The following is an 11862-nucleotide window of genomic DNA, read 5'->3' on the forward strand; positions in this document are numbered from 1 at the left end:
TTAGAGAGAATTCCATTTTGACGTTTTATTATACATTGCTATTATTATCTTCCAAAAAATGAAAACCGTATGTGAAATCCACCAGTAATAATTTTTATATTTCAAAATAGATATTTTTTTTTTACTTCTAGAGAAATAACTGTTGAGTACTGGATTGTTTTTAATGTAAAATATCCATCCATTATCCAACCTGCTATAAGCTAATACAGGGTCACGGGGGGTCTGCTGGAGCCAACCCAGTCAGCAAGGCAGGAACAAATCCAGGGCAGGGCGCCAGCCCACCACAGGGCACACACACATACCAAGCATAATTTAGGATCACAATGCACCTAACCTGCATGTCTTTGGGAGTACACCAGAGCACCCGGAGGAAACCCACGCAGACATGGGGAGAACATACAAACTCCACGCAGGGAGGACCCGGGAAGCGAACCCAGGTCTTCTTATTGTGAGGCAGCAGTGCTACCACTGCGCCACCCCTAATGTAAAATATGTTTTATTTATTTTTGTTTCTAATTTTAGGTCGTTATGAAATAGATGGTTATTGGCTATGTCCTGATATATAAACCACAGGAGATATTTACTTTATCACATAATTTTATTAGCTCATTATAATTCACAAACCCTACAGCAATAATATACTGGATTGAAAAAGAGATCTTAAAGGCCAAAGTGGCAATTGACCTTTGTTCTAAGCATTTATTCTAAGGCTAATTTTGACTTAAGATTACATTTTTTTAAACTTTTTGAAGTTTTGTAATAGCCAGCTATGCCATATATATGCTAGATTATTTATAAGTATATTTTTAGTGCACATACTGTATATATGCGGTGAAGATAAAAATGAGGGCGTCTGTTGGGGTTTTTTGTTTAATTTCAGACATGTTTGCAAAACAAAATGAAGGTTGGACGATAACAGCAGGCTGGTTGGCAGAACAGGCAAGTTGTTCCTCTGATAGATCCTCAGGCACAACTGTCCTCCTTCGTAGCTGGATTGAGTATAAACAGAGACTTTGATAGCAGGTCTCCATAAATATCGGACAGATGGGAAGCGGTGGGGCAGAAGTGGTCACTCTTATTACTTATAATAATTTGTCTGCTGAAGTAAGTTGCTCAAGAATACAGTGTCAGGATTTGAACCCACAACCTCAGGGTTTGAAGACCTAAGTCCAATGCCTTAACCATTACGCCCACACACATTACTACTGCCACTTGTCTCCTGGGGCATCCTCCTCCTCCTTAAATGTGAAAACCAAAAGAAAGTTACAGATGGGGTAACATCCTTCCTCCTCCCACTGGAACCTGTTAGACACTTCCTACACTTGTGTGTTAGGTGATGTGAATATACAGTATATTCTATATATAGTTTATATATACTGTATATATATTGTTTTATTTCATCAGTGTTTGACTCCCTCTGCCCAAAGAAAATCTCACTATGGTGTGTTGTTCAACAGTGGTGCAATCCTTCAGAAAACCGTCCATGTTCATTTGACATTGGCTTCAAATAGACTAATGACAGAGTGCTATGTTATGTGTGTTCAAACTACCCATAAGCCATTTCAAACTTGTTGTATTGTGTCAGCTCCTATCTGTTTTGTAATAAAAACTACAGATTTGTATGATTGTTTCAATTTATCATTTTAGATAAAACTCCTGCAGATGATGAAATTTACGATGATGTGGAGTCAACTGATTTTCCTCCTCCACCTCCAGAATCAAGGTAATCCTCAACTACTTGTGGATATGCAGTCCATTTTTTATACAACATCCAAAAAGACAGAAATCCATTTATCCTTCTTCCAAACCCGTCTATCCAGAGGAGAGTTGCGGAGAAGGTGGAGCCTATATATTGGAGCAGATGTCCCTAATACGGTTTTAAGGCACTTTTGTGAAATTTTTCATTCTGATCAGAGTCCTGATTGACATTATTGCCCTAATGCAACTCTTTCTTTCTCCTTATTGATTTGCCCAGTTGTTTCCTTTGCATCCTATAATAAATGTACTTTAACTCTATTAAAAGGAGCAATATTATATAAGTAAAGTTCATACATTTAGTAACCTGTCCATTTATTGGGTAGTACCAATAATAATCATTATTCACACTAATACTAAAGTCAGTTGACAACTGTGTGATGATCAGTCTTGTAACAACACCTCTCTGACTGTCCCAATTACCTTTGTCATCTTGTATTTCTTTCATAATAAGCATCAAGAAAAAATAATGAAACATGACACTAAGCATTATGATAAAAAATGTGAACATAAAGAAAACTGTTGGTGCTTAGCCTAAAACAGCAAACAGAGGATTCATTTAGCATCAAATTGTGCAGAAAAGCTTTTATTTAAAAGCATTTATTTTTTATTTATTAAATATAAAAGTACTTTTCCTATAATTACTCATGAATAATGATTTGTGTAAACTCCCAGATGCGTACAGAAAAAGTAGATAGTTAATAGTGGATATACCTGTATGATAATCTATAAAATAACACCACTGCAAACATTACAACATTGTTTAACAGATTACAGGACAGAGAGGCCATGCTGCCTAACATAATGAAGAGGAAAGAGAGTCACAAAGGCACATGTTTCTTTACTGTTCACACGCCATATAAATCTCAGCCATTTAATTTTGACACAGATTTGCTGACTTAATGTCTTGATTGATTTTTATTTGCTAGCCTCCCAAAGATTAAAAATGCTGACAAAACACCAGATAAGGACCCCAAGAAGCAAAAGAAGTTTGAAAAAGAAGAAAAAGAATTCAGAAAAAGATTCAAAGTAAGACTATATTATATTTACTTCAAAGCAAGACTATACTATACTTACAAAGTAAGACTTTACTATACTAACTGGTCACCCAAATAAATGTCAAGTAGTACAATTTTATTTTCCTTATTTAACAGTTTTGTTCATTAGAATCAGTTTGTGTTCAGTGATTGTTTTATAAAATAATATTCCTAAATCCACTTATTCCAGTTTAGCATCAAGAAAGACCACATCCAAAAATGTTTTGCAATAACACAAATGGGCAGACAGGGCTATTAAGGGTAGCCATCCATTAACCTTATCTGACCATTACATTTCTTACCAGTTCAGGGACAAAGGGGCCAAGGCACTAGTAGTCCAATAATTGTCAGAATGCATTATCTGGTATTGTAGTGCATATGTACAGATGAATAGGATTTTGTTAACCATAAAAAGTGCAATATAATCCAAAGGTTGATTTGAGTAATACTCAGAAAGCTTCAGAGATAATGTAATAAACATTCCGATAAATAAAACTGAAATATTAATGTAAGTAGATGCTTAAATAATCTGAACCTTTTATCTTAAAAAAAGACACATGCATTTATATGATCAAACATATTATTGTATTTGATAGCTTGGAGTCAAGTGTTGTTTATTGTTTCTTTAAACAGGGTTTAGAGTAAAAATCTATTGTATACACAGCCTCATTTCTTTAATTGCTTAAAACATACTTCTCATCTATTGCTGTTTCTAGCAGTGTAGCTGCAATGTTTATTGTGTATTTGCAGCTATGCCTAGTACTAAAAGAAACTGAGCCATAGCCTTGACCACCATGAGCACTGTCCTTTCTTCTGGGGCTAGAGTGAATTTATTTTATACATTTATTTCTTGAGCTTCAGTACCAAGGGTATTGGGCAGGGGTGTCACAGAAGTCCAATGGTGTCATGAAGGTCTAGTTGTACAATCCATTTAAGGGCATAGCAGGGGCATTCTAGGATGACAGCTCCAACATCCATTTGAGTTCCAGTGGCTGAGTCTGGAACTTAAATAATCCTGGGCTCCTTTCAATTTAAAGTGTGTAAGGTGGACAGAGAACATACTGGATAAAGCACCTATAGATAGCAAATGCCTCTTCAAGTTAAGCCTCCTATATATATTTTATCCTGCTTCTTGCTATCACTGGACTTGAATCCTAGACTGTAGTATCAGAAGGTGTAGGTCCTATAAGGTGCTCATGTTCGGAGTCCTACTTACTATATAATGGGGACTGCCCTTCTTTGGCCTGAAATACACTAAAATAACTGAGTCATTTGTTGGCTAGTGATTTTTACTGACTTTTGCGTCTGTGTTCTCTGTGAATTGGGAAATCAATAATAATTGATATTAAATAAAAATCACTTTACAGTGAACACAAATTTGTGCATTAAATTTAACGGTTCATATTTGAGCAGAGAAGATAATACATTCCCACTTTTACCCAAGGATCACACTCATGTGCCATGGTGGGTGCATCTGCATTACACCTATTCACAGAATCCCAGTGTAATCAAGGTTATACTATTAACCAGCAGAGAACATGGTGATGCCCCAAGCATTGTTACAGCTTCAATGCATTTGGACTCCAGGCTCTCTGATTTCCTACCGAGCCCTAATGTACAGTGTGTTCCATGACTTACTGATGATTTACAATTTGTCTGGTTTGACAGAGTGTATGCCTTTATAGGTTATTCACTGCAATAGACTGATATCCAAATCCATTTCTAGTACCAGTCCCACAGCCATTCATGTTTTAGACATGGGATGTATACATGTTAACATCAACTGGCATATCAGTGAATAATATATTTTTGTGCTCCTTGTTTTCCTCTGCAGTGCTTCAGTGATCCACTAACTTTCCTCTATAATAACAATATCTCTGTGCCCCACTCACAAATGTTATGATTGTAATGTTATCCTTTTTCTCCAAAAGACAGATAGTTAAAAAATAAGAATAAAATAGTATTGCAATAAGTGGTGCAATTCAAATATTAATATCTCAGTTAAATTCAAATTTCTAAATAGAAAAAAGAGGGACAAGTAAAAGAAAATCCATCAATTTCTCTAACTACGGTAATCCAATTATTGGATTGCAGGAGTCCTAGCAAAATCATAAACAAGGATGGAACCTTTTTGGACTGGTCTGCTGGTCCATTTCAGAGCACTTTACCACACAACTGTACTCAGCAACTTTGGGTCACTTAAGAGTTTTTAGTTAAACCAACACACAAGACTTAACCTCTGCAGTTCATGCCTCTCAATCTCAATAAATATTGTATAGCACATACAAGTGTTTCTCAGTCCTGATTGTGGGGTAATACAGAGACAGCTTATTTTTAAATGCAGGCAATTATAAACAAATTTATATATATTTGAGTTTTGTTTCTTTATTAATGCAATTCAGAAATTTTAAGGGAACTCTATTGGGAATGGCCAACTATATGGTAAATGTATATGAATTTTGAATCATATTTATTGCTTTTATTTGAATATATACTTTTATATTTTTTTCTATAGTATGAAGGAGAAATTAAGGTTTTGCACCAGGTCACTGTTATTCCCGGACTAAACAACAAAAAATGGGCAAATAAGGAGTTGGCCTTGAAACCTAGTGAGGTCTTGGATGTTATACAAAAAGCTGTGGACAACAAATTTATCTGCAGGAATGAAGAAGGAAAATGTAAGCTCATTTACTGGAAATGGCATTAGCTCACCAAATGCACAATTTTAACTGCCAATAATTTATATTGTAGCAATTAATTTAAAAAAATGAAGTTTACAACTTGCTTAGCGGACATATAAATGTAGTTTTTTTTTAAATATGCAAATCCGCAATACATGTGCACTTTAGTTTGGGAGTACCATTGGTTTATGGAACTAAAGCCAGCATTTTTTTGTTTTTTTCAGAGGTAGTGTTAAAAATGAAATGACAGAATTTCATGTAAAATGTACACTTTATATATATATATACCCTGTATATGTACTGTACATGTATTTATCTATCCCTGTATATATATATATATATATATATACAGATATATACAGATGTAGATATAGATATAAATAAAAAATAGGTATAGATATAAATAAAATATATTTGGCATGGTAAAGTTAACATGTTAATTTTTATTATTAATGTGGCCTGTTTAATGTGTTAAAAAATATTTTCGCTACAGCACCTCATACCCCAGGCACAAAGGTACAGCATACAAGTACTCATAAACACTCCAATATTTTCCTCCACACCTCTGCTCCTCTAGGCAAGCATCATCTACTTCCTACAGACTCTGGCTCGCCTGGCCGAGGTTGAGAGGCTCCTTTTATCTTGGAATACATCTGGTGCCAGGGCATAGGCCAATGGAAGTACTTCTGGGTCAATCGGATGTCGTGCAAAGTGGGGATTATGAAACCCTTCAGCATCCCCTGGCAGCCCCAAGGAATCCATAAGGGCTGTTCCATGGGACTATGTTGCCTCTCCCACATCATTAAAAACTCATATGCCCTTTTTTATTGTATGTATAGAAACATTGCAGACAGTGCATAAGAACATGTAAACTGTTGCATGGATTAATTATAGGCGAAAATGCCCATGATATAAGTGAAAATATACATGATGAAGATAATTAAAGTCTGGTAAGGGTAAATGTTTTTTATCTGCAGATCAAAGCTAAACTCTTTTTGGTATTAGTAGCAGTGTTTCAACACAAAGCCAGTTGTTACATATGATTTGAACTCTCAAGTTTTTAATACAGAAATTATTATCTACTTTACTTTTTTAGTTGGATTTGTTTCAACAAGCAACATCATTACAGAGTAAGTTAACTTTTCTTTATAGTAAATCACAATAAAGGTGTATTTTTTGGATAGTTTCTTAATTTAACCGTTTAAAAGAGCCCTTATTCATTTGTATCTATTCATTTTTCTCTTAATCATTTGTAACAAATAAGCAGAACCTTGTATATTTTTTCTTCAGAATGGCAAATGCAGCAAGTGCAATAATGCTGAATGAGACACTACTGTATATGGCTATATTCTTTATCTGTTTATTTCAATTAATGGTTGTTGATGACACATTTATGCCTTTGTTTATTTACCTCCAGTACTTTATAATAGTGATCTGCACCCAGCTACTCCTGACAAATCCCATCCTGTTTCTGTCTGCTTTGTCCCACTCCTTGCTATATTCTCATTTTCTCCTCTTAAGGGCACATGAATTGGACACATGCTACCCTCTATTAACCAGAAAAGTCTCTGAACCTCTGTCCAACCTGTTATTTCTTTTCAAAGGGATGATAAGACATCTCTGGCATCAGCAGGGTTGCCTACCTACTAGTTTTCAGGAGTGATATTACATACAGTATTAATGTACTATTTCTGGCTGCATCTCCACTCAGTATCCCTGCTACATCTGTGCAAAGACCCTCTGAGTTTACTAACAGGGCCTACCTTCCGTTGGTTCTACCCTTCCATCTCTGCTGCACTGGAATGACAATGTTTCATCACTAATAGGACACCAGGACATGCTGCCTGCTCTCTCCTGCCTCTGCTCTGTGCCACCGTTCACTCTCTAAATACTTTGGTACCCTTCCTTCTGACTGACCACAACAATATATGCAATGTATATTATTGCACTTTTTAAAGTTTAGCCCAGGTCAGCAATATTACACATAAATATTCATCACTTTTTATGCTATAAAAATGCATACATTGGTATTTATTATTTTTTGCTATGAAACCATCTTAAAACATGTGTAATGTTCAAACAATGTGTTTTGTCAAGTTAAAAATACTCCTCATTTTTGGTGGAAATAAAATTAGCAGAAGTATAGAAAGTGCATAAATGCTTAAATAGCTGTGATGCCTGGGTTGCTCGCAGCTGGGGTCATCCCCTTTTAAAACCCAGACAATCGTAACAGGAATGGTTAGGGCAATAAGGACACTAACAAGCAAGGTTGGTGCTTGAGAAGCACTTGGTGCAGTTTGTTAAACAGTTTCCAAATAAATAACATGCAGTGCAATTTTCTCAAACCTGTCTCTCCTCAGTTTTACTCCCTCCAGTTTGATTGTTCTCTTTTTTCATCCTCTTTCTTTCCTTCTCCTTCCTACTCTGGCTCCTTTTATACTTTGTGGCTGTAGCTGCTTTGACTCTTCACCTGCGGTACGTCAATGAGGAAACTGACTGAACTGATTGCACACCCATGAGCAAACACAATTACCCCATTTCCTCAGAAAACATTTCGCGGCTGTTCAGTTACACTTCTGCATGCACCAACACACAAATAGCCTGAGAGGCCCTGTTTTTATACTCAAATCCTTAATCGCCATGGACCCCTAACTTGGTTCATCACAATTGCTGAAAAACCTAGGTTGCCAACAATCATTTCAATTTAGCATTACTAACATTGTACTCTTTATGTACATTTGGTTCATTGTTTTAAATTCTGATTAATGCCAGTACTCTTGATGGCTCTCAGAGTCTTTATTTCAGTAAGGTGTCATTCCACTTAAGTATTTCGTATTATATTTGTGTTTGTTTTGAAAAGCCCTATGGGATGCAATACACAGTGAGAAGAGGTGTGAAGTTGGAATGATTTAGCTGAACTTCATTTTCTCTTTGAAATTCACATTGTTACAATTAACTGTAAAATTTGTCTTACAATTTGAAAATTATGCAGTATGTGCTATATAAATAAAATGTATTATCTTATTTATTTAAATGTATTATTTATTACTTGTGTATTAATTATTTAAATGTATGACTTATTTTTATTATTGTTATTGTAATGAAAGCAAACAATATTGTGAACTTTTGCAGTTGCTAAAAATATTAGGGAAATGCTAATGTCTGCCTTTTGTTTTTAATAGGGATTCTGACATTTATGATGATATTGGAGATGGTATGTGAATATTGTAATTTGAAAATGCTTTTTGTGGAATAGTTTTGTATCATTTCAAGACAGGGGACATTTTGATAAGAACCCATACGTAATCAGCAAGAAACAGCAATAGCAATTATGATTTTCAAGAAATGTATTTAAATATTTTATTCTTTCAGATTTTTGAATCTGAAAGAACAAAAATTCCACAGTAATGGTGAAACTAAAGATTGTCATTTTATTAATTTCTCAGTAGTTGTGCTTAAGAGAACAGGTGCACAGTCCAACAGAGCAGGTTGTCTTGTGGGTGAAAATGAATCTGAGAATTAAATAGTTATTTGTGTTATGTAAAGCAAAACTGTTAAAATAGCCATGTGGAATTTCTCCATAATTCATTTATAGTATGAAAACTATTTTTTCTTTGAAGATAATTTAAAAATGTATGCCTCATACATATTATCCTAGCTATAAATAAGTATTAACAATGCTATCATATTTTAAACATACCTACATATTAACTAGTATACAGTACATTTCAGACAAAAACAAATTTTATATTTAGTTAATTTTGGTTTTTGTACTTCATCATTTCCATTTTTCCAAATGCATTGTCTGTGTCTCTGAAAAGTGTGAAGTTGAGTTGTACAGGTCTTACTACGAATGTAGAAACCCATTGTTCTCGCTCTTTAAAGTGAGTGGCACACTGCAGCCATAAATATATGACTTAAATGGCTCTATGAGCTGCTGGCCCAAAAGCTGTCTGTCTGAACTCTTCACCTCAGTGCTTATATGTCAGTGATTTGTTGCAGCTTTTGTTTTATTGTAAAAATGTTTGGAATAATTCACACTGCATTCTTACAGAAACTTTTATAGATATTAAATTTTATGCAGTAAGTTGTGCTCTCACTCAGTTCTTGGAGTCATTATTTCAGTTGATGTTGATGTTTTGTTAAGTATTTATTTAATACATATGTATGACTTTCTGCTTGCCAGTCTTAAAGTCTAACCAACATTTTTTAATAGTGATTATTTTTTAACGTTGTTTTTCAATTCTCTTTCTAGATTGTATCTACGATAATGACTGAATGACTAGTATTGTTTCCAAGAAATTTATTTGTATGAACATTCAAGATTAAATATTGGCAGCAACCTCTGCATCAGCCGTTTACAGTATATGACTTTAAAAAAAGCTTTAATTGTTCAGGCAACACATGATAATTTATAAATATTTTGTACACCTGAAAAAAAAAATTTTACTTTGCATTCATTTTGCTGCTGTTGACTGGCTTTGGTAATCTTGTGAAAAGTATTGATTGCTGTCATTTCTGACGTATTTGCAGGCAACTTGTTTTTCAAAAGGTTTTACAAGCAAGATTGTTTTCTTTTTTGTGATTGCATCTGTGGTGCAAATAAAGTGTCTCAGAAGAGTTAAAGAGAATCAGTGTTCTTTCCATCCTTAAGCATACCATTATGTATATACTGTATATATATATTTTAATGTATGAGCCTGCGGCTTAAAATAATGGAGCGAGCCAGTCCCACAAGCTGCTTATTCTCACTGCTAATGAGTATCCTGAATATTGGAATTCTGTGAGTACATTTTTAATTACTTCTAGTTTGTGGAAATTTGTTGTATTTTGTTTGTGGTTATTGTTCTGTCTGCATCTTTTGTTGTTGGAGGCACAGAGGCGCAGTGTTAGCATTACTGCCTCACAGCTCAGGTCATATGTTTGGCCATGATAAACAATCCAGTATAGTTGGCAGACACTTCCCTGGCCCTCCAGGACACTTATAATTCACTTGCACCATTATAAGCCACCTAGTTCAGCTCCTCCTTCCCCATTCACTTCAATGAATTTGGGTTCAGTACAGTGAAGTTCTTGAACACTTCCCCAATTTTGCAAAGCGGACCCCACAAGGTTCACTCATCACTAATGATTTTACAACAAAATACTTGGTGTAGTAGGCAGGATTTGCACTGTGGTAGGTGAAGCAAATTGACAGTGCTGTGCAAAAAGGTGACAGCAGAGTGAGATATAGTTTAGCTTATATGATAGTTATGAACACTAACAGGTACTGGAGGATTATTGTGAGAAAAATTTACCAAAACGCTAGGAACGAATAGTAAAAAGGCAGGCAAAGGTTGAAAACCATGAAGGCCAAAATAAAACCAGGCAGACAAGAATCATAGAGCTGAGCAAAATACTGGAGTCAGAAACAAAGTGAAAACTAAAACCAAAAATCAATCCTAATGAGAATTAAAATTTAACTAATTACACTATCCATTATCCAACCAGCTGCACTAACGATGTTCAAAAAGTAGAATCCACCAAGGAATGAAGAGGGAATGAATGGAAGCTCTACCAGTCGTAGACATGTAACTATAGAAAGTGAGAGTAAAAGCAAATTGCTGTTTCAATTAATCTTGAACCCAAAACAAAATTGCAGGAGTCAATTCCTGGAAATTCAAAACCAAAAATAAATCTAAAATATGATTCACTTTCATACAGTACAATAACCCTAGGACAAGGCAAAGACAACACAGGAGTGGCTTAGGAACAACTCTGTGAATGTCCTTGACTGGACCAGCCAGAGTCTGGACTTGAAACTGGTCGAACATCTCTGGAGTGACCTGAAATTATCTGTCCTCTAACAGTCTCCATCCAAATCTCACAGAGCTTGAGAGAATTCGCAAAGAATAATGGCAGAAAATCCCCAAATCCAAGTGTGCAAGGCTTTTCGTGTTGTATCCATGTAGACTCCAGGCTGGAATCACTGCCAAAGGCACTGCAGCTAAGCACAGAGAAAAGGGTTTAAATACTTGTGTCAGAGTAAAAACGTCTAAAATCTTGTTTTCACTTTGTCATTCTGAGGTTTTGAGTGTTGCTTGAATTGAAATGATTTTAGTATAAGTCAGCATCATAACAAAATGTGAAGGGGTCTGAATAATTTCTGATGGCACTGTATGTGTTATGCTGCACAAGAGTCCACAAGTATTTTTGTGAGCAAACAATGAGACCAGGAGATGACAAACATACAGGGACAGACAGGGGTCTAAACCAGGAAAGCCATAATAGCATGCAGTCAGGAAAAAGAAGGTAAGATGAGAATGGGGAGTCATAACCAAGCCTAGCATTTGGGTCTACTTCGACATAAAGCTATATTAACTATACTAAAGATTTCAAGGATGTTGTTT

At 35.2% G+C, this 11862-nt stretch overlaps 1 protein-coding gene across 1 annotated transcript in view; it reads left to right on the plus strand.

The window, feature by feature from the left end:
* LOC120528704 (FYN-binding protein 1-like) overlaps positions 1–10104 on the plus strand; it is a 101893-nt gene extending 91789 nt beyond the window's left edge. The window contains exons 15-20 of the mRNA XM_039752860.1: positions 1648–1723; positions 2685–2784; positions 5308–5470; positions 6570–6603; positions 8656–8687; positions 9729–10104. Coding sequence (XP_039608794.1) covers positions 1648–1723; positions 2685–2784; positions 5308–5470; positions 6570–6603; positions 8656–8687; positions 9729–9751 — 428 coding nt within the window. The 3' untranslated portion in view covers positions 9752–10104. The remainder of the gene's footprint in view (positions 1–1647; positions 1724–2684; positions 2785–5307; positions 5471–6569; positions 6604–8655; positions 8688–9728) is intronic.
* The last annotated feature ends 1758 nt before the right edge of the window (positions 10105–11862 follow it).

Source organism: Polypterus senegalus, chromosome 4 (genome assembly GCF_016835505.1).
Source record: "Polypterus senegalus isolate Bchr_013 chromosome 4, ASM1683550v1, whole genome shotgun sequence".
NCBI lineage: Eukaryota > Metazoa > Chordata > Cladistia > Polypteriformes > Polypteridae > Polypterus > Polypterus senegalus.